Genomic DNA, 26,527 nt, shown 5'->3' on the forward strand with positions numbered 1-26,527 from the left:
AATCTACTGTAATATCTGAAGTTACATATTGTACAGCTGCCTACTGCTGAGTCTCTTTCTCTGCCTCTCTTCCTCTCAGCTAAAAGCAACTCGCTAATAAAGACTGACTTTACAGGAAAGCCACACACACCGACCAGATACTCAACTATAGGAGCAATCATCCCAACACCCACAAACGAAGCTGCATCAGGACATTATTTAAACAAGCCACAACATACTGCTGCACCCAGGAACTACGAGAAGCTGTGGAAAAACACATATATAACGTATTCAAAAACAATGGGTACCCAATAAGCACAGTCCACCGATTCCTACACAACAGGCCTAAACAAGAATTCTAGCCCAGAAACTCTAGCCACACTGCCATGCATTAAAGACATCTCGAAGATGACCACGAGACTACTCCGGCCCCTAGGCATCATGGTAGCCCACAAACCTACTACCACACTGAACCAGCTCCTGATGAATTTAAAGGATCCCATACCAACAACCAGTAGAACAAATATCATACACAACATACCCTGCAAAGACTGCAACAAACAATACATTGGATGATGGAGCAGGAAACTAGTCACCAGGATACATGCACCAAAAGACATGACCAACTGTCATTAGTATCCATACACACCAATGAAGAGGGACACAAGTTCAACAATACATCCATCCTGGGACAGGCTAAAAAAATACATGCACGGGAATTCCTCGAGGCCTGACATTCAAACTGGAACAGCTTGAGCACAAACTCTTGGCTGCCCAGCCCAGCATTAGAGAATGCTGCATAGTCTTTGGGTGGTCTTTTGCAAGTGATGTTAAACCAATGCTCTTGTTACTACATCAAAGACGACCAGGCAGGTTGTCCCTGTTGTCCTGGCCAATATGTACCTCCCTCTCAACCAACATCCCTAAAACTGACCATCAGATGTTTGTGGATCCTATGGTGTACAATTTGACTACCACTTTACCAACTGCACAACAGTGGCCACACTTCAGAAAGCATTTCAATTGACTACGAAGCACTTCGCAGTGATTTAACAAATCTCTGCTGGCAAAGCAAGGAGACTAGAACTGTTCAAAGGTAACCTGAGTTAAATAAAAGGTCAGTTAGGTGCACACCTAATCATTATCCATTGAACACTGGCATAAGTCCTTTAAGAGTTGAATTTCACTATGCCCTTGATGTTTCAAGTGAACAGGGCACAAATTGGCTCCTGACCAGGTGACCATGGCTTGTGTGGGGCCAATACAGCACAGAAACCTCTGGACTGCAACATTTAAGCCTCAACAAATCTCTATCTCTCTTGTTCTTTCTGTCAATTGTAGAGGTACCAAAAAGTTTCCATTAAGAGCCAACAATTTCAATTCGCCTTTCTTTGCAAATCCCTTGATCAATATTGCTCTTAGGGCTAAAGGGATCAAAGGGTATGGGTGAAAGTGAGAACAGGGGACTGAGGTGGATGATAGCTAGGATCAGTGAATGGTGGAGCAGGTTCAAAGGGCCAAATGGCCTACTCTTGCTCCTATTTTCTGTGTTTCCAAGAATAAGGGGAAATCACCTTCAGAGATTTTGAAAGGGGCAAATCTTCAACCAGTAAATGAAAGACGACACCAGTGTGCAAAAAACCTTGTGTCAATAGCAAAGGACTAAAAGGAATTGGAAGAAACCAAACTTTGACTACTGTGGGGTCTGGACTGGTGCTGTCAAACCATGTTTCTTTCAGTTTCCTTTCTTTTCCCACCCTTAGTATCTATGTCTTTTCTGTCTTTGTATATGTGTCTGTATGTGAAGTGTAGAGTTTAAGTTAGAGCTATCACAACAAATTATAAGTTGGCAATTTATATTTCCCTAATTGTCAAAATTATGTAGACCTAGTGAGCATTTTCTTTTAAGCAGGTTTTATCAGCCAGGTAAATTGTGGACTTTGGATAGTTTGATTAAAACTTTTCACATTTGTGATAACTCCAGAAATATTAGCTTTTGATTTCCAATGTTACCCAAGTGATTCTGACACTAGTGCAATAGAAAGGATTCTTCTCCCAAGTTTTGCACATCATTATGATGTACGAGTTTTACTGATTTGCCAATAGTGAATCTGGACAAACTGCAAGTCTGACATAACGTGTGCGAATATGTGCGTGTGCACACACACATGCTCATAAACTCTCTTACTCAGACAAACACATACACACATTCATGTATACATGCTTACATATACACAAACATGTTTGTTTCTAACAGAATGAGCTGGATGATCTGGAAATTCCAAAAGACTTTATCATCCTTATAGTTAAACATACTACTGTACAGTCTGAAGCCTTTGTAAAAAAGCTGACTGTGCACTGCTGTTTTACAGTGACAGGACAACAAGCATGATGACATATTAAAAGCTTTTCAATGTATCATAATTTATATCATATGGGTGCAACATAACCATCCCCATGTGCCTTTGAGGTATTTCTGAAGTGTACTAGTTATGAGTTTGCCAATAGAAAATTCTGACTAGTGAGAATGTGACTACATCAACATCTTTTTGGTTACATTTCCTAATTTTAGTAGAAACCAACTTACACAAATGCAGGTAAATGTACTTCATGTGTATTTATTTAACAAACATCTGTTATCATTCAGTAACCAAGGATGTAAATTCACTCACAATGATCAATAAACACTTGTGTACTCTGATTTTCATCTTACTTTTTTTAAACCAAATGCACACAAAAGGGTTAAAGTTCACATGCATATAACAGTTCAGATGTGATTATTGACATCACGGCCCAATGACTGAGTCTATTACACATTTCTTATTTACTAATCAGAAATGCAATTTTCTACATCTGGAAAGGTACATGTGGTGAGTGGCTAATGTATTGGACAATACTGCTTTATAACCCACACTCATTGTGTCAAGTCTGTTATTTTCCTAGCCAAGGATTTTCTGTGCTAATTGTGAAAATGCAGTTGAGGAGGGTGTGAGGGTGGTCAGACTTGCAGGAATATAATAGGAAGGAGGGTAGAAGAATTCTCAGCAAGAGGAGTACACAGGTGCACTGTGAGGTCTTCTTTGCTGTGAAGTTGAATGAAAGCTTTTGTCACATCAAAATAACTTTCTACGCAATGTATTTTAATAGCTAAATTCAGTGAACTCAGAGCTCAACATTTAGCTGGACTGGCAAGCCATGGCTGAAGGTTTCTACTGGTCTGCTAATGTGTCGCATGATGGTCTAGAAGTTAGACTAGGCACAGCTTTTGGATCAATGCAAATGGTTGTCAAGCCTCACTGAATTTAGTTGTGCTCCCAATATGCAGACATTGTTATAGGGTAGAATTGGCAACTTTGCAGATTTGGTCTGGAGTCACTGACAATTAAAGACCTAACACAGTGCAGTCAAGTAGATGTTTCATTTTCTTTGAAGATTTTTGGTCAATGTATCATAAATGGTTGAATTTTAACACCAGACAACAGATACGCTGGCATCAGGTCAGATGTTCCAGTCCAAGAGCAATGATTGAGTGACAAGGGCCGAGTAGTCTTGCTTGGGATCTAGATAGCAATACAACAATAGGCATTAACTTGACTTTAAATGGGGAAGGTGGTACTTTGTGATTGATCCATTATTGCCTGCTGCCATTTCTGAAAATAAGCACCAGCATGAGAAAAAACAATTTTGAAAGTCAGTTGTGGCTCAGTGGACAGTACTCTTGCTTCTCACTCAGTTGATCATGGGCTCAAGTCCCATTCCAAAGGCATAAGCATATAATCCAGACTGATATTCTGAGTACTGGGAGGTGCAGTGAATAGCATCCCTGCCTCCGAGCTAAAAGTTCTGAGCTTGAATGCTACCTCAGGACTTGATGGCTGAAGAAGATACATTCAAAATGGTGGCCAAGCATGTTGGACCTTCAACTATTGCAATCCATAGCTCCAAAAGACAACATGCATGCAGCCAGAGTCACCCAGACTACTGAATGAACTCTAATGCATTATCACTGAGGCAGTCTCTAAATAACTGTGCTTATACAGAATCTTAAAATATCCTACAGATATTTGAAAGTGCTCCACAGTCAACGAATAATCTTTAAAGTGTAGGCAGAAGTAGTTTAACAGTAGAGTAATGTTATTGGCACTTACTATTCTACACACACATAATAATCTCAAGGGGGTATCTGTGAAACTCATAATGAGCAAGTGCCTTCAGGTGAGAACAGGAGAAAATGGATGTGAGGAGGAAGGTAAATTGCAATGTCTGGGAGGCATAAACTGGTTCATAACTGAAGATGTGAACCAAAATGAGTAATGTTAAGTATTTTGCAAACAAACAAATTAATGTAACAATGTGGTATTTTATAATCTTTAAATATATTTAATACCTTTTGTAACAAGATACATTTCTAAAAGCACAGGGTGATGATGAATAAATGCCACTCACTAAATCAATTTGTTATACAGTTTATGGTCTTTAAATTAAAGCAAGTTGCAGTGGGTTTGAAGTTGTGGAGGATGACTCTCAAGGGTGAAACATTGCAGGGCAGAAACAATTGAATATTGCAGAAATGATGGATAACCCAATGAAGTAAATCTCTCACAGCTCAACGTCAAAATGGTCTGATTATCTCCTGGAGAAAAGAAAGGAAGCTTCCATTGTTACAGAGAATAGGGGGATTTATCCAGCTATATTTAAAACATCACTTAAACTCATTTTAGAGGGCAAACAGCCTGTTTTTACACCTGATCCAAAATGACCTATTTTTCGCAAAGTTTTTGAACAGCGTAAAGAAAGCAATTTTCCCTTTTCTTTCTCAGTCATACACACAATCCCGGGCTTTTCTTCTTGCGCTTTCACCAGTCTTTTCTCGCCCGCACGCACTCACCCTTCTCCTCTCTCTCTCTCACACACACACTCAGCCCTCTCCTCCCTCCCTCTCATGCACTCATCCCTCTCCTCCCTCTCTCATGCACTATCCCTCTCCTCTCTCTTACGCAGCACCCCTCTTTTCTATCACGTACTCATCCCTCTCCTCTGTATCACACACACATCCCTCTCTCTTCACTCTCTCACATTCACACCCCCTCTCCCTCTTTCAGACACACACCCTCTCCTCTCCCACTTAGGCCTGACCCCATCTCTCTTTCTTTCACACGCCCTTCACTCTCTCTCCTTCTCACACATCCCCTTTTCATTCTCAATAGCAAACAAACATCGACTACTTCAATCTCTCATAGATATTTATACTGCCTTAATCTCTCTCACAGCTTCAAATAACATGCCTACCATGTTCTCACGTCTTGGCCTGAAGACAATAAATCAGACTAGGTTACAATCTCATCTGCATTGGCAATCTCTTTATAATTAACCTGGTGTTCAGAGTTCATGGATCAGGGTAGACAGTATCAGTAGACTATTGGGCTATAGAGGCATCATAGTTCAATATTTTCTTCCCCTCACTATGTGCCTTCCAGCAAGGCTGTCTGCAATGTGCTCTCCAGACCACTACCAAGAGGTTATTAAAAAGTGCATATGACCAGCAGTGCACTTACCTGCCAATATTATTTAGATCCTTTTGTCTTATCGTAGGTTTGGTAAAATGAGCACATCCAAGTCTCTGAATTGTGGGGGCCTTAAAGGACACCACACACAAGTTCCGTCTGCTCCTGTCCTCAATAACCTTTTCTGGATTAACAAATGTGCTATGAAATGTTTCAGTAACTTGGTTTCTCTGCAGCTCGCAATGGTTTGTAAAGCAAGATTTCACATCATTACTTCGTAATCGGCCCATGCAGAAGATCCTATCTATAGAACAAGGAAAGATTGTTGCTTAACAAAGTTGACAATCTAATGCTTCTTGATTTATAGAGTTCTGGATTTACAGAGTTTTAATAAAATGTGCTTCTTTGCAGCAAATATGCCAGAATTCACTATGCCAAAATGCCATGGTACAAACGATCATCTAACAAGATGAAAGTCTGCCACATAATCAAATTAAAGTTTAACGCAAGTCAGCAGAGTAAATGTTTCTCTATTCCATTCCTAAACAATGTGTCTAAAACCACACTTCAGAACAGCATTCCCCAATTGTATCAGAGGGTCAATGTATTTCTTCCATTAGCTATTAATACACTTATTCTGGCTGAGAATTACAGGTGGAATTTCTGCTGCGTGAACATGGCCATTTCAAACAGTTTTGAGGGATTAAAAATTATTCTGTATCACAACAATAGATTTAGTGAACATAGAAAACTTTCAACTCATCTGTTAGACATTTTCAGCCCAGATGCCAAAACTCCAACACATCCACCCAATTTTTAGTTTAATAGGCAATGGAAGAAAGTGTTTGATTCACTTATTTGAAAAGCAAGATTAAGTAATGACCATGAATCCATAACATTCATTGGCTATGGATCCACCATTACCATCTGCACCTGAAAATGTCAAGGATGGTTCTCTAATCTCCCAATTTACTTTGTCAGAACTTCAATGAAATTTTTACAAAGAATATTGCTGAAAAATGGTAATGTTCTCTTGAAGCTTGTTATCTTGCTTTTCCAAGAAAACCCAAGTAAAGAGAATCAATACTTTATACTTTATGAAAAGAGAATGCTTATTAGTTGGCAAGTAAATTCTGATTGGTAGAGACAATGTCAAGCAGTTAGATGATGCATGACAGTCAATTGTCATGCTTTGTTTCAAATTAACCCAAACGAGTGTGTCCATTTATTAAGTACTGCCCTGACCAATAAAGCAGAGAACAGCCATCACCTTTACTGGTTAAGTTGAAACAGGCACAACGCGTGTTCATGTTTTTTCTTTCTGCATATAGCAGGTTCCTGTACATTTAGATCCGTAGCTTCCAATATGCACAAGTGTGCACATGGTAATTAAATAATTGTTATTTTCTGCAGAAATACCCGCACAGCAGTGAGACTGGAGAAAGGTAAATAAATAAAAGTGACAGTTAAGTAAGTGATGGTTAAAAGTTACTTAACTGCGTAATGAAGAGGCTATGTACATGCTGTTCAGTGTAGGAAAGGTTTTGGACCGACGGCGGCAACAAATGTTGGAATGTTGACAGCAGGGTGACAGCAGGCAAGAGGTCCTGTCTGGGAGTCTCCAGGAATGTGTCCAAGCAGAATTAGTAGCCCTGCTGCAACTAACCTAATTCCTGATATCTCCTGTTCCTATATCTATCACACTCAGAGTTAAGTAACTTGAGAGTTCAGTTTAGGAGCAGCAAAGGACTATAAGCATTGTACATCAGAGAGCAAGAAAAAGAAAGAGTATTAATGACAATAAAATATTTTACCTACAAATTTAAAGCTAAGCCTGGGAGAAAAATCAATAGGTCATACTGGGTATGTCAATTTGAGAATTATGATAAACAGGGAATCTATGTGCTGAAATATTTAGACGAATGAGACATGAGCTCATGGCAATGTACAAAATTATTAGAGGGCTTAACAGGGTTGATGTGGTGATGCTATTCCTGCCTGGCTGAGGTTTCTAGAATGAGGGACACCATCTCAGGATAAGGAGTTACCTATTTAGGATTGAGATGAAGATAAATTTCTTCACACAGTGTTGTAAATGTTTGGAATTCTCTGTTAAGGTTGTTGAGTATCTTCAAGACAGATATTGCTAGAATTTGGACAATTAAAGTCCAAGGATATGGATTTAGGATAGGAAAGTTGAGCAGGCGAAACAGCCATTTGAGGTACTCCAACCCTTATTTCTTATTTTCTTATTAACTCACTTTTTTTCTGTTTTCTCAGGAAACCAACTGGCTGATAAAATATTAATGGGGTCTGACTATTAAAATCAACAGGAGCTCTGACAAGAAACACCATCTGGCCTCTCTCAAATCCTTTTCCATTTGAGCTCAAATCCTATTTGCATCCCTGCACTGGGAATGCATCTTTGGATTAAAGCATGGCTTCCACTTGTTGTACTGAGTCCTAACTGAGCAGGCCAGGTGGCAACAGACTCACCAACAATTTATTGACTATTCTGTAATGTATGTTTTTAAAAAAATGAAGTTCCATTTCTCTTCAGCTCAAAAACAAGTTATACATTTTTATCACACTTACTTGCGTTCCGTTTCCAACAGCTGCAATTGGAATTGTGTTGATCTCTTGCTGCATTGGGAATTTCCTCCATCATATAGGGACTTTGGTTTAAGGCCTCTGTAGTGTCTGTCTGCACAAAGTAATTTACATCACTTGGAGGACACACCTGATTGCGATTGCGTTTCAGAGCCATAGACACCCTCTTGATCATTTGTGATGTAAAGTAATGATTGCCTACAAGGCCTTTTCTAGCCTTAAGTCCCACTTTTGGAAAGACCTGGGTCTCAGGCTGGTTTTGGTTGGGGAATTGTAATTGGTAGGTAGGTGGGTACTGGATGTTCGGATGGACCTGGGCCTGCAGTTGGAATTGACTTGAACTCCCAATTTGTTCCATGCTTTTTACTGATGTGATGCTACACGTGTCCTTGGGCCTGAGCTCCTCTTCACTGCCCTGTGATGACGTACTCTGGGTGTCCAGTTCTTCAGGGATCTCCAACTGGGTATTCTGATGAGAAAGTCAACATTTGAGGTTATCAACAGGACAGAAGCAATGAGCTGACAAAGCTGGAACACTTTATAACAATAACATCAAATGTATTGCACATTATCAATTACTATCAGCTATAACCATAGAAATCTCCTTATTGTAACAGTGTCGAATGGAGTGGCAGTGTGAGCAGTTTTACAATCAAGGCATTGCCACTACACAATTTACACTGTGCCCCATGCTACCTGGATTATAAGTAACATGACAAATGCAGTATATTACAGTATTCCAGTGTGTAAAGATACAACATATCACTGTACCGCACAAGACCATCGTGCTTATAAAAACATTTGATTAAATTTCATGCTGCACAGACATATTATGCCCATTATATAAGTAGATAATTTTTAACTATTTATCAAAGAGTTGAAAACACTTAGTGGATTGAGGCCAAGGTCCTGGTCAATTCAATCCCTGTTTACCGACTGACTGTGTGGAGTTTGCACATTCTCCCCGTGTCTGCGTGGGTTTCCTCCGGGTGCTCTGGTTTCCTCCCACAGTCCAAAGATGTGCAGGTCAGGTGAATTGGCTATGCTAAATTGCCCGTAGTGTTAGGTAAGGGGTAAATGTAGGGGTATGGATGGGTTGCGCTTCGGCGGGTTGGTGTGGACTTGTTGGACTGAAGGGCCTGTTTCCACACTGTAATCTAATCTAATCTAATCTACCAAAATGTGTACTAGCTCTGACTGAGGTCAATTAAGTCAATAGGGAGTGCAGAACTAATGTGGGAACATTTTTGACAGTGATTGCTCTCTTAGGAGAGAGGCATGTTGATCAGTGGCCACTGGACAACCTCTCTCATTTTAGAAATGCATAATAATCCAGCAAAGGAGGAGGACCATTCAGTCCATCAAGTCTGTAGCAATCCTGACTTCATCAGAATGGCGAAGAATCATACTGGACTCAAAAACATTAACTTTGCTTTTCTCTCCAAAGATACTGCCAGACCTGCTGAGTTTCTAAAGCATTTTCTCTTCTCTTATGTTACATTGGTTCTTTTGCTAATTGTGCTTAATTCTGTGTTCTTTGGTTATTTACCTGTCAGCACTGAGAACAGTTTCTCTTATATATTCTATTTAACTACTTCATGATTTTAAACACTTCCATTGAATCTCTTTTTACTCCTTTCTATGGAACAGCACTAACTCTTGCAGTCTATTCCTCATTAGACTTTTGAGAATGAAAAATTTATCATTATTTAGTTTGTTGCACAAGTTCAATATATAAAAGGAAATAGAAAGGAAGACATAATCGAGTACCTATTTATGTCTGTGTCCAAAGCCCATAAAATTAAGTTACACTGAGAGGGAATTACAGTATTAAACATTACCGGTGGCTCAGTGGTTAGCATTGCTGCCTCACAACTCCAGGGACATGGGTTCAATTCCAGCCTTGGGTGACTGTCTGTGTGGAGTTTGGACATTTTCCCTGTGTCTGCATGGGTTTCCTCTGGATACTCTGGTTTCCCCCCACAATCCAAAGGTATATAGGTTAGATGTGCTAAATTGCCCATTGTGTTCAGGAATACAAAGTTAAAAATCACACAACATCAGGCTATAATCCAACTGGTTTATTTAGAAGCACAAGTTTTCAGAGCACTGCTCCTATATCATGTGGCTCTGAAAGCTAGTGCTTCCAAATAAACCTGTTGGACTATATAACCTGGTGTTGTGTGACTTTTTACTTTGTACGCTCCAGTCCAACACTGGCACCTCCAAATCGTGTTCAAGGATGTGTAGGTTAGATGCATTAGTGAGGGGTAAATGTAGAGTAAGAGGGTAGGGGAATCGGTCTGGGTGGGTGGGTTACTCTTCGCAGGGTGGGTGTGGACCTGTTGGGCCAAATGGCCTGTTTCCACACTGTAGGGATTCTAAGATTCTGTGATTTATAGTTGATATACATCAAGTTATGTTATATGTACAGCACATGAGAAGGCTACTTGGCCCATACAGACTGTATCAGCACTTGACCTGTCCACCTAACTTTGTTTAGCAATTTCAGTATACAATGTGTGATTTTGTAGGTGCTCATATTTGTATCATATCCAAATAAGGTCTTTGAAAAGAGAGTTTGGTTTGAAATCTGCATAGTGGTAGAATTCAGATCATTTAGACTCTAGATGGGTGAGAATTTCATATCAGCAGACTTGAAAAAGGACTCATTAAATTATCTTCACAATCCACGAAAAGAAACTGAAATGTGTCAGTTAAGTAAATACTTAGAGTTGAGCTAGAGTGCAATTTTTCTAAAACCCTGACAAGGAAAAAGTTGAAATGTCATTTTTCTGCAGATTTGAGGAACAACCTCATTGCCTTCGTTGTAGAATTACAGAATCCCTACAGTGTGGAAACAGGCCCTTCGGCCCAACAAGTCCACACCGACCATCTGAACAGTAACCCACCCAGACCCATTCTCCGACCCTATTACTCTACATTTACCCCAGATTAGTGCACCATATATAATCCCTGAACACAATGGGCAATTTAGCATGGCCAATTTACCAAAAATGCACATCTTTGGATTAGATTAAATTAAATTAGATTACTTACAGTGTGGAAACAGGCCCTTCGGCCCAACAAGTCCACACCGCCCCGCCGAAGCACAACCCACCCATACCCCTACATTTACCCCTTCCTAACACTATGGGCAATTTAGCATGGCCAATTCACCTAACCTGCACATCTTTGGACTGTGGGAGGAAACCGGAGCACCCGGAGGAAACCCACGCAGACACGGGGAGAATGTGCAAACTCCACACAGTCAGTCGGCTGAGGCAGGAATTGAACCCGGGTCCCTGGTGCTGTGAGGCAAAAGTGCAACCACTGTGCCACCGTGCCGCCCCATTTCAATCTTTCAATAGCTTGGTTTTAGTTTTCATTTATTGTGTTTTTGTTTAACAAAGTTCTCTTCTGTTGTTAAAGAAAATCTGCAACCTTATTTGACTATGCTTTAGTGACTAATCATCACATTAACCATGTCCAGTTGTATCATCAGCTAGAATTATAACAATATTGACAAAAAAATTATTCAGAACGAGCTGTCAGATTAATTTGATTTGTCAGAAAGTGAAATGCAGTATAACACAACAACAAAACACTGAATATTTGATGGATTATAAGCTGGAAGATGCCATTCGCTATTCGAATAAAAGGAAAATACTGTGGCTGCTAGTAATCTAAAATACAGCACCCCCTCAAAATGCAAGAAGCTAACAGCATGTCTGGCAGCAACTGCAGAGACAGAAACAGAATTTAGGTTTCAGAGCTTCTAATCAATTTATTAACTGTTTCATCTCTCTCGCCCCCACTGAGGATCTCCCAGCATTTTGTTTCCATTCATTATTTAACACTTGATTCAATACTGAAAAATCAAATGATGTAGAAAAAGGAAACATAATAGACTTGGAATAAAATGCTTGTTCCTTAATAAATGGTCAGGATACTAATAGTCAATAAAATACAACACAGGAGGTGGTCATTCGGCCTATCAAGTCCAAGCAGCTCTTTTCTGCTAGCACCTGTAAGTCTACTTTTCACTTAAGCACTCACTCAACTTCCTTACAAAATCATCTGATCTATTCAGACCATTGTAGGCAATATGTTCCAGATCAAAACCACCTGCTGCAGAAAAACAAAAGTCCTTCTGCATTTCTTGTCCAAAATCTTAATTAGGTCAGTGTCCCCCCAATGTCAAAAGCACCAGCTAAAGGGAGCAGCTTTCAACTCTATCAGAGCTCTTGTCAATTTCTATTACTCCAAGGAGAAAAGCCCCAGATTTTCCAATCTAACCTTGCAACTAAAATCCCTCATCTCTTAAACCATCTGAATATAGGCCATGCTTTGCTCTCTCTCAAGCCTTCTCAACCATTACAGTCTTCAAAACCATGATGACCAGAACACAATGCAATATTCAGATCATATGACTGTTAGATTGCTCTTTCAAAAATCATTCAATTAACTAATGTCATTTAGGGAAAGAAATTGTCATTTTTACCTAGTTTGGCCAACAATTGACTGCAGACCCACAGCAATGGTTGACCTTTATCCACCCTCTGAAATGGCCCTAGCAGGTTATTTGGTTGTATCAAGCCAGCACAGAAACAAGATCTTGGTGAAATATCCTTGATACTTACACAGGATGCAATCTCCATAGATGAATTGGGCACGAATTCGATCCATTGCTGTGTTTCTTCTTTGATCTCTGTATCTAATTTGTTCTCCATCTGGAACTGGCTTTCTGCTTGGTCCTCTGGCTCAACGCAGGCTTCTGTTTGAGATTCAGCATCTGACATGAGCTCTTGCTCTTCATCATGTGTCTCACTCTGCCATGTCTCGGCTTTTGGCTGGATTGCTGTTTGTGCCTCTGGCTCAAACTGGACCTGATCCCAGGCTTCTGTTTGAGCCTGGTCTTGTGCCTCCTGTTGTGCTTGGTCCCAAACCTCTGAGAGAACTGGGTCTAGGCCCTGAGGCTGAGCTTGCTCTGGGGCCTGGTCCTTTGTTTGAACCTGGTCTTGAGCCTCCTGCTGAACATGTCCTTGGCCCTCCTGAGCCTGGTCCCAGTTGTCTGGCTGTACCTGATGCCAAGTTTCTGGCTGAACCTGTTCTGGGGCCTCGCGATGTGCCTGGTCTGAGGCCTGTAGTTGAATCTGATCCTGGACCTCTGTCTGTGCCTGGTTGCAGGTCTCTGCTTCAACCTGGTCCTCAGCCTCTTCATGAGCCTGGTTCAGAGGTACTACTTGAGCCTGACCCAGATCCTCTGTTTGATCCTGGTCCTGGGCCTCATGCTGTACCTGCTGAACGGCCGCCTGAATCTGGACCATGGCTTCTGACCAAGCCTTGCTCTGAGTCTCCTCTGAAGCCATTGGTTGAGCATGGCCCTCAGGTTGAGATTCTGACTGAGTTCGGGGCTCCATTTCAACTTCTTGCAGAGTCTCTGATTGGGCCTCAGGCTGAGGTTCAGTGATTGCCTCAGTTTCAGACTTGACCAGGATTTCTAACTGGTCTAGGGTCTGGTCCAAATCCTTTGCCTGTATTTGAATGTGGCTGTTGTTTTCTGGGGTTCTATCAGGGCTGTCCACGGTCGCCGCACACAGTATATCAACTTGCTCCATGACATTTAGTCCTGGATCAACATCAGTACTGTCTGGAGGTGTTTCTTCAGTCTTCTCCACATTCATATTCTCAATCTCACTCATTCCCTGGATTGGGCACCTCTCTGTTTCTGGAACAGGGCTGGTCTGTGAAGAGACATACCCAGCTTTAAAGATCGAATTTTAAAAGGTAGATTTTCTTTGCCAAATATTAATAAATAATAATCTGCAGGTATTGCCGGATGAACTCTATGCATGAAAAATGACCATCATCATTGGTTCCTTCCTCAAGGAAAGATGTAATGAGCTTGGAGAGACTATACATAAGACTGCCTGGAATATCAGGGCTGAAATTGTAAAGAAAACTTAGATTTATCTCAATAATTTAACGCAGATAATTCAACTATATTACTATTCCTGGTACCTGAACAGCTCTAATAGGATGACACTGCCAAAGAACTCAGCACGGTGGGCCAAATAGCTCTCTCAATGCTGTATCATTCTATGATTCTATGACCACATTAAAAGGATTTCCTATCCCTCAGCTCAGACCAATCAAACACAACATTTCTCCATACATCTGTTGCTGAGTTGTGAAGCAAAGTTGAGAGTTCGGCTTCCCTCATGGGTGGGCCTCCTAATGAATGTTAAATGACAGTAACAGGGCTCATCTATTCCTCACTGCATTTGTACACATTCAAACAGAACTCACTGACAAGCCAGGAGGAACTAGAGACCCTGCTGACTGTGTCCGTCCTCTAGCTCAGGTTACCGGCAGTAGGAATTGCCTTTGAAATTCAGAACACTTCAGAGGCTTCGAAATCCCCCCAATGCCAAAACGTATTCATTAGCCAATGAGCAAATTAAAATAAAGTTCTCTTTGTGATTGGAATAAGTTGTCTCAAAACTGGGTTCACTTCAGTTCATTGTTAAATTTTGTACATGTTTCTCCAAGCTGATTACAAGTGAAAGATAGTAAATGTGGGCTCAAACTTAACTCCTGGGCTTGGACCATGGAGTGCAAATAGCAGAACATCTATCCCTCAACCAATACTACAAAAAAAAGCAGGTTACCTGCTAATTACCTCATTGATGTTTGTGGGATCTTGTTCTTAAACTAATTGCAGTGCTTTATTTCCATTATAATCTCCTCCTCTGGGTGGAGACTGCCTGGCTGCTGGACTCCCATGACAGCTTGCAGGGATCCATGAGCAATGTCCTTAGCACATGGTTCCAGGAAAGGGGAGAGGTGATGTGTTGGAAGGTAAGATGATTCTGGGAGTCAGAGGAAGCCCAAAGAATCCATTCCAATTTCCGCTGGAGCTTGCCTTCCAAATAAAATTCTACACATTATACTATCCACAAGATGCGCTACTGCCAGGATTCCTTTTTCAACACCTTCTAAGCCTGCACCTTTTTACCATGTGGAAAGCACAAGGACAACAGATGAATGGAAACAGCACCACAATGTGGAACTATATTGTCATTCTATTGCTGTAACTGTATCAAAAGCCTTGCGCTCCCATCTTAACAGTATTGGGTATGTCACAAGTTCAGACCATGAACTCCGTCATCTATTTTAATGTTAAAAATCACAACACCAGGTTATAGTCCAACAGGTTTAATTGGAAGCACACTAGCTTTCGGAGCGATGCTCCTTCATCAGGTGATAGTGGAGGGCTCGATCGTAACACAGAATTTATAGCAAAAGTTTACAGTGTGATGTAACTGAAATTATATATTGAAAAATTGATTGTCTGTTAAGCCTTTCATCTGTTAGAATACAGTGATAGTTTCACTTCTTTCATGTGTAAGTCACAAAACCTTTTTTTTAAAGTTGCATTCTCGGGTTAGCTGTTAACAATGGTGATAGCTAGACAATATGTTGAAGGTGTTGGCCCCCTGTGTTCTCTGTCTATGACCTGATGTTTAGATTGATTCTAATCTAAAAAGCGAGATAACAGAGTTTTACATCAATTCATGCAGTTTTTGAGCAAAGTACAATGTAACTCTGCAAGTACAAATTCACCCCACAAAATATATGTGTGCATGTGGGTCTTTGTCTGTGTCTGTCTGGGTTGGGGATTGTGAGTGTGAGAAAGTGTATGTGTGTGTGTGTGTGTGTGTGTGTGTAGTGAGTGCAGAGTGTCTTAAGTCTGTGAGGGGGTGCATGTGAGAGTGTGGGAGTGTGTGTGTCTATAAGGGTGTGTGTGGGTGTCTGTGTGCACCTGTGTCCGTGTGTGTGTGTCCGTGTGTGTGTGTGTGTGTGTGTCCGTGTGTAATGCAATGGTGATCACCTGTAATGTGACATGAATCCAAGGTCCCGGTTGAGGCCCTCCCTATGGGTACCGAACTTAGCTATCAGCCTCTGCTCGGCCACTTTTCTCTGCTGCCTGTCCCGAAGTCTACCTTGGAGGATGGTCACCCGAAGGTCCGAGGCTGAATGTCCTGGACCACTGAACCTTGGGTTCATGTCACATTACAGGTGATCACCATTGCACTACACACACACAGATATTCCTACACACACACACACACACACACACACACACACACAGACGCGCACACACGCCCTTATAGACACACACACTCCCACACTCACATGCACCACCTCACAGACTTAAGACACTCTGCACTCACTACACGCACACATACACACACACACTTTCTCACACTCAACCCTCACCCCAGACAGACACACACACAGACAGACAAAGACCCACATGCACACATATTTTGTGGGGTGAATTTGTACTTGCAGAGTTACATTGTACTTTGCTCAAAAACTGCATGAATTGATGTAAAACTCTGTTATCTCACTTTTTAGATTAGAATCAATCTAAACATCATGGCAAAGACAGAGAACACAGGGGGCCAACACATTCAACATATTGTCTAGCTATCACCATTGTTAACAGCTAACCTGAGAATGCAACTTTAAAAAAAAGATTTTGTGATTTACACATGAAAGAAGTGAAACTATCACTGTATTCTAACGGATGAAAGGCTTAACAGACAATGAATTTTTCAATGTATAATTTCAGTTACATCACACTGTAAACTTTTGCTATAAATTCTGTGTTACGATCGAGCCCTCCACTATCACCTGATGAAGGAGCATCGCTCCAAAAGCTAGTGTGCTTCCAATTAAACCTGTTGGACTATAACCTGGCGTTGTGTGATTTCTAAGTTTGTACACCCCAGTCCAAAACCGGCATCTCCAAATCTATTTTGATAGATTTTACCTCCAAGAGTCTATAATGTTTTCAGGTTTTGGCTTTCAACAGAGGTGACCTTTATTCTGCTATCAACATCTACTATTAATACCTAACACTGATCAACTTTGCCCCTTCCCTACAACCGTTATTACTCCCTTTGCCCTTTGTTTTTGCGACATCTTTAATCTCCAATCTCCCTTGTCTTCTAATCTTTCCCTGACCTTTCTTTCTGTTCCATCTGCTTCTTCCAACCTTTCCAAAAGAATAAACCCATCCATTTTCCACCTCTCTTCAATTTCAAAGAGGAGGCGTATTGGATTGAAACATTTCTCTCTCTATAGATGCTGCTAGATCTGCTGAGTTTCGTCAGCATTCTGCTTTTATTTCAGATGTTCTGCATCTACAGTATGTTGCCTTTGCTGTATTATTGCGGGCAGAGTTGTACCAGTTGAACTGTAACAGTTCAAGAAGCTGGCTCATCACCATCAGCATTTGGCCAAGTAAGCAACGACAGTCTCATCCCACAAATGAATTTTTAAAAAAGATATTGTTCAATGATTCTATGACCATATTAAAAGGATTTCCTATCCCTCAGGTCAGGGATTTTTAAAAATGGAAAATTTGTCCCTCTTCTGGCCCTGGTTCCTGACAGACTTGATCCCCATGAGGAGACCAATGTTCTCACTCACACAGACTTCACATTGAATGAGTAAATTGCGGCCCATTGACTATCACTTTTTATTAAAAATAAACAGGACTCTGCTGAAGAGACTTTGGGCAGGTGTCTTTGTGACTGAAATTTGCCACCACATCTACTCAGCCAAGTGCTGAGTCAGTCCTTCATTCCATTTAAACTGATCACTGCTTAGATGGAAATGAATTAATATCAAAATTAAAAGATTAGAAAAATGAATTCTTTCCGTTTTGAGAACCCAGGGTCAAGAGGAAATACCTGCAGGTTAGGTGCACAGGATAGCTATCCACACTTCCCTGATGAGGTTCATTTCCTCTAATTCTTGAACAGTAACCAGTCACTCTGCTGTCATAGTGGCACACATTCCTGTTGATGCACCAACTCTCCAAGAGCTATTGTGTGCAGCAGCAGTTTCATTCTTATAGTTTCTATTGCCAGTGAAACCTGAGTAGGACAACCCAAACCCAATTCTTAGTGGAGAGAGAAAATTACTTTGATGATCTGGGTATGGCTTGAATCCAGATTCTAAATGGTAATCTCTAACATAGAGCATGATACAGTATTTTGCATCAATGAATTCAGTATAGAATGTGAAGTAACATTGGTGCATTCTGGATGCCAAGAGTTAAATAGACCTTATCATGATCTTTGTCATTCCAAAGAACTCTACAACCAATGAGGTACTTTCTGAAGTGTCACTTTGTAACAGGAACTGAAGCAGCCCATTCGCACAAAGCAAGTTCCAAAAACACTAATGTGATAATAATCACTATACTACTATGCAGGAATGTTGGTTGAGGGTTAAATGTTGAGCAAAGCAACTTCCCTACTCTTCTTCAGTTCTGCTGACAGACAGGACAGGATCTCCGTGTATCATCTCATCCAAAAGATGGCACCTCTGACACTCCCTTTCAGAGTATCAGCCTAGATTTTAGTCCTCAAGTCTCTGGAGTGGGAATTGAACCCTCAATGTCCTGACATAGGGATGAGATCCTATCCACTGAACCACTGCTGAGACCCAGCATGGTTTATTAATAAACTGAGATTTGTCCCATCACAAAACAGTGAGTCAGGAAAAGTGACGTAATTACAGCAATGGGGGGTGGTGGTGTAGGCAGTTTCTGCTTCATCAAGGCTGTCAATGAGAGATTCTTCTGGTTCTGAGACTCTCCCCGTAGGTTTCTCTCTGGATACTTCCGCCCTTTCAGCAGTAATTCCTTCTGTTCCTGCTTCTGCCGAATCTCTTGACGCATCTGCCTGGAGAGACAAGATGTGGGAATTGCTCAGTAAGAATATTTTACCTCATGTCTCAGTCCACCCCTCAAATTTTCTACCCTGTTATCATCATGAAAGGAGACACTGTTCTTGCTCTGGGCATGGGCAGCCAGAATTTTGCTCACCCCATTATCATGGCTGAGGCCACTTTGCTTAGTGAGTGTTGGGTGGTCTGTTTGAGAGGAGAAGGGGTGGAGGGGCAAACAAAGCATCTGAACAGATCCCAATACTACACACATCCAAGATCTATATTCCCACACTTCTCACAATGGGCATGGATAGAGATTACTAAGTTATTCCCTTTTCCCTAGTACATGAAGCCTTTTCCCTGGGGTCAGGGAGTCCAGAACTTAGAGGGCATAAGTTTAGGGTGAGAGGGGAAAGATATAAAAAAGACCGAAGGTGCAACCTTTTCACGCAGAGGGTGGTATGTGTATGGAATGAGCTACCAGAGGAAGTGGTGGAGGCTGGTACAATTGCAACATTCAAAAGGCATTTGGATGGGTATACGAATAGTGTGTTCCTGGAAAAGCACAGCAGGTCAGGCAGCATCCAAGGAACAGGAGAATCGACGTTTCTTCAGGAATGGCTTATGCCCAAAATGTCGATTCTCCTGTTCCTTGGATGCTGACTGACCTGCTGCGCTTTTCCAGCATCACATTTTTCAGCTCTGATCTCCAGCATCTGCAGTCCTCACTTTCTCCTGGGTATATGAATAGGAAGGGTTTGGAGGGATATGGGCCAGGTGATTGCAGGTGGGACTAGATTGGGTTGGGATATCTGGTCGGCATGGACGGTTTGGAATGAAAGGTCTGTTTCCATGCTGTGCATCTATGACTCTATGGCATGAGATGTTTTATCAATGGTAATGTTATCATCTCTGTCCCACCAAATTCAGCAAACTCAGCAGAAAATAAAGGATATGATGGCGCCTGTTCTGGTACACATTCAAGCAGGAGAAAGTGAGGACTGCAGATGCTGGAGATCAGAGCTGAAAATGTGCTGCTGGAAAAGCACAGCAGGTCAGGCAGCATCCAAGGAGCAAGAGAATCGACACTTTGGGCATAGGCCCTTCTTCAGGAATGAAGAAAGTGTGTCCAGCAGGCTAAGATAAAAGGTAGGGAGGAGGGACTTGGGGGAGGGGCGTTTGAAATGCGATAGGTGGAAGGAGGTCAAGGTGAGGGTGATAGGCCGAAGTGGGGTGGGGGCGGAGAGGACAGGAAGAAGATTGCAGGTTAGGAAGGCGGTGCTGAGTTCGAGGGATTTGACTTAGACAAGGTGGGGGGAGGGGAAATGAGGAAACTGGAGAAATCTGAGTTTATCCCTTGTGGTTGGAGGGTTCCTAGGCGGAAGATGAGGCGCTCTTCCTCCAACCGTCGTGTTGCTATGGTCTGGCGATGCAGGAGTCCAAGGACCTGCATGTCCTTGGTGGAGTGGGAGGGGGAGTTGAAGTGTTGAGCCACGGGGTGGTTGGGTTGGTTGGTCGGGCGTCCCAGAGGTGTTCTCTGAAACGTTCCGCAAGAAGGCGGCCTGTCTCCCCAACATAAAGGAAGCCACATCGGGTGCAGCGGATGCAATAAATGATGTGTGTGGAGGTGCAGGTGAATTCCATATCCGCCACAAATTCACCTGCACCTCCACACACATCATTTATTGCATCCGCTGCACCCGATGTGGCTTCCTTTATATTGGGGAGACGGGCCGCCTACTTGCGGAACGTTTCAGAGAACACCTCTGGGACACCCGACCAACCAACCCAACCACCCCGTGGCTCAACACTTCAACTCCCCCTCCCATTCCACCAAGGACATGCAGGTCCTTGGACTCCTGCATCGCCAGAACATAGCAACACGACGGTTGGAGGAAGAGCACCTCATCTTCCGCCTAGGAACCCTCCAACCACAAGGGATAAACTCAGATTTCTCCAGTTTCCTCATTTCCCCTCCCCCCACCTTGTCTAAGTCAAATCCCTCGAACTCAGCACCGCCTTCCTAACCTGCAATCTTCTTCCTGATCTCTCCGCCCCCACCCCACTCCGGCCTATCACCCTCACCTTGACCTCCTTCCACCTATCGCATTTCAAACGCCCCTCCCCCAAGTCCCTCCTCCCTACCTTCTATCTTAGCCTGCTGGACACACTTTCTTCATTCCTGAAGAAGGGCTTATGCCCGAAACGTCGATTCTCCTGCTCCTTGGATGCTGCCTGACCTGCTGCGCTTTTCCAGCAACACATTTTCAGCTACACATTCAAGCAACCCATTATTCTTTCTCAATCAAAAATGACTCAACTCCAGGAGCCTAAATAACATACAAGGAGAGCAGCAAATAGAGCAGTGGACTGCCAGTGAAGGGGCAGTGAAAGATATCCAGTGAACTGCAGAAATGAAGAAGACAGCCACAAATCAATATAAAATTTACCTGGCACATTCTTCCCGAGCCTTGGAGGCAATAGTTTCCTGGAAAAGCGAATGTTTGTATTTCAAGAATTTATCATATTTTTCTGAGCCAGGAACGGGATAAATTCTTCTGAAGTTTCCCATGTTTTCATCTTCATACTTTTCCATCTGCTCCACCCAGGCAGCCTGATTGCTTTTTATTTCATCAGCTCTAATTTGAAGAAAAAGGTATCAATTATTCCTTCTGTTTTCTACACTTGAGACAGATCTTGACCTTTTCATTCTTAAATTGCCCAGTCTTTAACTCTTTCATCCCTTCTCTAAGACAGTCAGAATTTCACAAGAGACCTCTACAGCCAAAGAAGTGGTGAGAATGTGGAAATCGCAATGACAAGGAGTTATTGAGGTTAGTAGCAGGGACACATTTATGGGGAATCTGGAGAATCAAAGGAAGGAAAATGAATAGAAGAATTTGTTAAAGGTTTGATGCAATCACAGTTCATTCTCTGGTACATTGATTACATCATTAGTGCTGCTTCACTCTGGTTTAGAATTGGAAAAAAAAATTCATTGATTTTGCTTTCAATTTCCACCTCACTCTCATCTTCACCTGCTCTATGGCTGACTCCTCCCTTCTTTTCCTTGATATCTGTTTCCATTTCTGGGGATAGGCTGGCCACCAATATCCCCTACAAATCTGCCGACTCCCACAGTTATCTCCATTATACAATCCCAAACCCTGCTTCCTGTGAAGACTCTATTCCATTCTCCCAGCTCCTCCAGCTCTGTCACTTCTGTTCCAATGATGCCAACTTCGACAAGTGGACCTCTAAAATGTCCACCTTCTTCCTTAACCAAGGATTCCCTAACACTGTAGTTGACAGGGCCCCCTGCCTATTTCCTGTGCTTTAACCCTCACTCCCCCTTCCCTCCACAACAGTCATAGGGTCCCTCTCATGCTCACCTAACATCCCACCAACATCCACATCCAAAGTGTCATTAGCTGCCATTTCTGCTATCTCCAGTGAGATGCTACCATCAGATATACATCCCCTTCCCCTCCCTTGTCAGCATTTTGCAGGGACCATTCCCTTTCAGATGACCTGGTTCACTCCTCCTCCATTGCTAACACCTCCATACGCCCCATGGCATCTTCCCTTGCAACTGGAGAAGATGTATCACCTGCCTGTTTACTTCCTCCTCCTCACTTTCCAAGGTTCCATACATACCTTCCAGATAAAGCAGTGATTTACCTGCACTTCACTCAATCTAATCCACTGTATTTGCTGCTCACATTGTGGTCTGCTCTACACTGGGGAGAAGAAGTGCAGACTGGGTGAGTGCAAAAATGAGCTTCCTGTTGCCTGCCATTTCAATTCGGCGGGTTCCCTGGCCAATACCTCTGTGTCAGACTTGCTACAGTGCTCCAGTGAAGTTCAATGCAATTCAGTTTCCACTTGGGAACCCTGCAACCTCTGGATTTAATATCAAGTTCAATAATTTTAGGACTTGATCACCTTCTCCCATGTCTTTACCTCAACCCCCACACACCAGACCTTGTCATCACATGGGCTGCTACCACAAAAAAACCCATTGTCAGCCAACAACAGTTCCCATTAGCAGCTATCCTTTCTCCCAGACTGACCTTTACCCATTCCTTTGTCTGCCTAACTGTTTATATTTCTCTGGGCTCCATCTCCACGCATTGTTTACTGTTTCCCACCCCACCTTCCCTAGTGCATTACCAACCCTTTCCTAACTACAATCAGTCTGAGGAAGGGTCACTGGACCTGAAGCATTGACTCTGCTTTCTCTCCACGGATGCTGCCAGACCTGCTAAGATTTTCCAGCAATTTCTGTTTCAGAGCCTTATCATCTGTTCCACAATTCACTTAGACGTGGTCGACCTGTATCTCAACATTATATATGCATCTTCACTGCATATTCCTTGACGTACTTACCAAACAAATAGTTCAGTCTTGAAGGCTCCAGCATATGTTAACAATGAGTTGTGCAATAAAAATGCTTCCTAAATTTGTTTCAGCTTAGCTCTGACATTAAGGTTGTGTCCATAGTTCTTAAATTTCTCTTCTGGTGTGAAGTAATGTTCAAAGAGCAGTCGGCCAAAAGTACATATCACTGAATTCTTTCACACCAATAGACAGGTAACAATGGACTGGGTTATGGTCGCCAAATCAGATGAGATGCATTCTGGGAGGTGTCATCATATAGCCTCAATTGTAGACACATGACACTCACACTGATTGCCACTGTATACACGAAGTCCTGGTTAAACCACATCCTGAGCCTGTGCTCAATTCTGGGCATCATTTTCAAGGGCGTGTATTTGCCGTGATAGATTTACCAAAATGATGCCTGAATTCCAGGGGTTAAATTACAAAGAGAGATTACACAACAAGGTTGTAATCATTGTAATTCAGAAGGTGATGGGGGGTGATTAATCAAAACCTTAAGATATAAAGATTAAGGGAGTTGTTAGAGTAGCTGAATACAAACTATTTCGTTGGTTGGAGAATATTGGGCCAGAGACAGTCTAAAAGCTTACAGCCCTTTCAGCTGTAATTTGAAAATATTTCTATTTGTAAAACATGAGTGTTTTGGAACTTGGCCACAAGTGCAATTAATTTTAATATCCAAAATTGACAACTGATCTAAATTATTCATTTTATTCATCAGTTATTTTGAGTTATAGAGCAAAGGCAGATGTATGGACTTGGGTCACAGAGTAGCCACAGTGTCTTTGAATGGCAGAAAAAGCTAAAGGGCTTATTCCTGTTTCTATATTTCTATTTGTTAATTGAATTATTTCACACACTGCCTCTCCAACGCACTGTTACCTGTCCTCACGAGACTTGTAGATATGAAGAAGTCGCTCATTTGTTCGACGTCTCTCTTCTTCTAGAACTTTACGCCGGTCACAAGCACCGAGATTTATCATGCAAAAAGTATCGTAAAGAAGGTTATCTTTCACTTCTTGGTCAAGTTTGGAGTCAGTAGTAAAACTTGGAGAATGATTAACCTGTAATAGTCACAATAAAATTTACTCAAGAATAAATAGCAGAGAATTGCAGCTTGTAAGGAATACATCCTGCTAAAAGTAACTGACTGTTAAAGGGGCACTTGCCAAATAAGTTGTCACCAACACCTAGAAACACAACAAGCAGATAACAGTACAAAGAAGACAGGTTTAAGTGGCAAAAGAGTCAGAGGGCAGGTGTGAGGAATTACATTTTAAAATCAAATGAGTTGAGATGTGCTGGTTGGATGGACAATGGAAGCAAATTCAATCCCATAAAACAAAAAGAAAAGTGTTTTGAAGAAGGGTCACTGGACACAAAACACTAACTCTGCTTTCTCTCGTGGGCGGCACGGTGGCACAGTGGTTAGCACTGCTGCCTCACAGCACCAGAGACCCGGGTTCAATTCCCGCCTCAGGTGACTGACTGTGTGGAGTTTGCACGTTCTCCCCATGTCGGCGTGGGTTTGCTCCGGTTTCCTCCCACAGTCCAAAGATGTGCAGGTCAGGTAAATTGGCCACGCTAAATTGCCCGTGTTAGGTAAGGGGTAAATGTAGGGGTATGGGTAGGTTGTGCTTCGGCGGGGCGATGTGGACTTGTTGGGCCGAAGGGCCTGTTTCCACACTGTTGAGTAATCTAATCTAATTCACAAAGATGCTGCCAGACTTGGAGATCTTCCAGCAATTTCTGATTTTGTTTTTGAAGAAGGGTCACTGGACTTAAAATGTAACTCTGTTTCTCTCTCCATAAATGCTACCGGACCTGCCAAGTTCCTCCAGCAACTTTTGTTTTTGAAGCAAATTCAACTTTAGCTTCAGAAAAATACTTGAGAGAAAATTTGCTGGGCACCGGTAAATAGGATAGGAAAGAGGAACAAATCAGATTATTCTTTCAATGAATTGTAGAGGCATAACTGGCTAAATACCTCCTTCTCTTCTGTATGATTCTACCTTTTGTGAAAATTGATGAAACATCACAACTATCGTACCTCCAGCAGCCAGGGTTTCAAAGACTGGTCCAGAAGGATATCAAAGCCAAGGATCTCAAAGCAAGCACTGCCAGAAATATGGTTTGGGAAGCATGTGAGGTAGTTGTGTTTCAGAACTGGATACGCAGCCAGGATAGTTTTGATGATCACATCTTCAATGCTGCTCCACAGTCTCTCCAAATCATAGGCATTGTTCTCCATATACTTGTTAAAGAAAGAAAGCTTTCTGAAAGAAATAGATGTTACAGTTTGGTCAGCTCCCAACTTTCATAAATTATTTATGCATCAGATGGCCTTATCTAACTTGTAGCATCACTTAAAACAATGCAACACTGTCCACAGTCAATGATGGATTCATAATAACAGAATGAATTGGTAAACGAGGCAGTCACATTTTTATTTTTTCTCCTTGCTCAATTCTGAAGAAAAGTCATATTGGACTCAAAGTTAACACTTTCTCTCTCGACAGATGCTGCCAATGTGCTGGGTTTCTCCAGCAATTTTGATTTTTATTACAGATTGCCAGCAGCCACAGTATTTTGCAATAACAAAGGCAACTGTCAAAGCAATCATTAATGCTTATTGTTTCTTTTATTACTCTTCCAAATCCTTGCTCAGACATGAGCACTAACTAGTAACCCTCTTGGCACTCCCCATAATCCATAGAAAAGCCCAGAGGGGGACAATTTTAAACTGAAGTTTTTTTACCGTACAGGTTATAAATTATTCAGGCTCATTTGCAATAGTAACTTGAGACCTGAGAAGAAATCAGTGACATTGTTCCTATCAAGCCATAGCTTTTGGGAATGGGTTATAAACTCAGAAGGAAACCAGATACATAAATGTCACTTTGTTTTCTTTCTAGAACTCCCTTGTGGATCAGGAGTTATCCTTTGGTTTCCATGTGGAAAGCCTACACTGCCGTGTCTCTCCCTCCTCCTTCTCCCAGCTGCGATGCCTGGCCTGCTCCCTTGGGGGCAAACCACATGGCCATAGGATTACCAACTCTGGCTAGTTTTGTCGCTGGAAGTTTTATTGCTTTTCAGCAATGCCCACACCCTCATTGCTCCCACATTTGTTCAATATTTCCATTCTTGTAATGCAACACCTCCCCACAGTAATCAAGAATTCAACAAACTCTCTGGTATCCAAAAGAATGACTTCGGACTGTCAAATGACCGCTTTCTTTACTTTCAATATTTTTATAACTAATACAATAAAATGT

At 41.9% G+C, this 26,527-nt stretch overlaps 1 protein-coding gene across 1 annotated transcript in view; it reads right to left on the reverse strand.

The window, feature by feature from the left end:
* Nucleotides 1-233: 233 nt before the first annotated feature.
* The window catches only part of LOC140465519 (uncharacterized), a 40,473-nt gene continuing 14,179 nt past the window's right edge, over nt 234-26,527 (reverse strand). Inside the window, exons 6-13 of the mRNA XM_072561059.1 lie at nt 25,303-25,528; nt 24,135-24,316; nt 21,299-21,487; nt 18,697-18,862; nt 12,737-13,840; nt 8,079-8,562; nt 5,535-5,787; nt 234-243 (exon numbers count right to left, since the gene is read on the reverse strand). Coding sequence (XP_072417160.1) covers nt 234-243; nt 5,535-5,787; nt 8,079-8,562; nt 12,737-13,840; nt 18,697-18,862; nt 21,299-21,487; nt 24,135-24,316; nt 25,303-25,528 — 2,614 coding nt within the window. The remainder of the gene's footprint in view (nt 244-5,534; nt 5,788-8,078; nt 8,563-12,736; nt 13,841-18,696; nt 18,863-21,298; nt 21,488-24,134; nt 24,317-25,302; nt 25,529-26,527) is intronic.

This window comes from Chiloscyllium punctatum, chromosome 42, assembly GCF_047496795.1.
Source record: "Chiloscyllium punctatum isolate Juve2018m chromosome 42, sChiPun1.3, whole genome shotgun sequence".
NCBI classification, from domain to species: domain Eukaryota; kingdom Metazoa; phylum Chordata; class Chondrichthyes; order Orectolobiformes; family Hemiscylliidae; genus Chiloscyllium; species Chiloscyllium punctatum.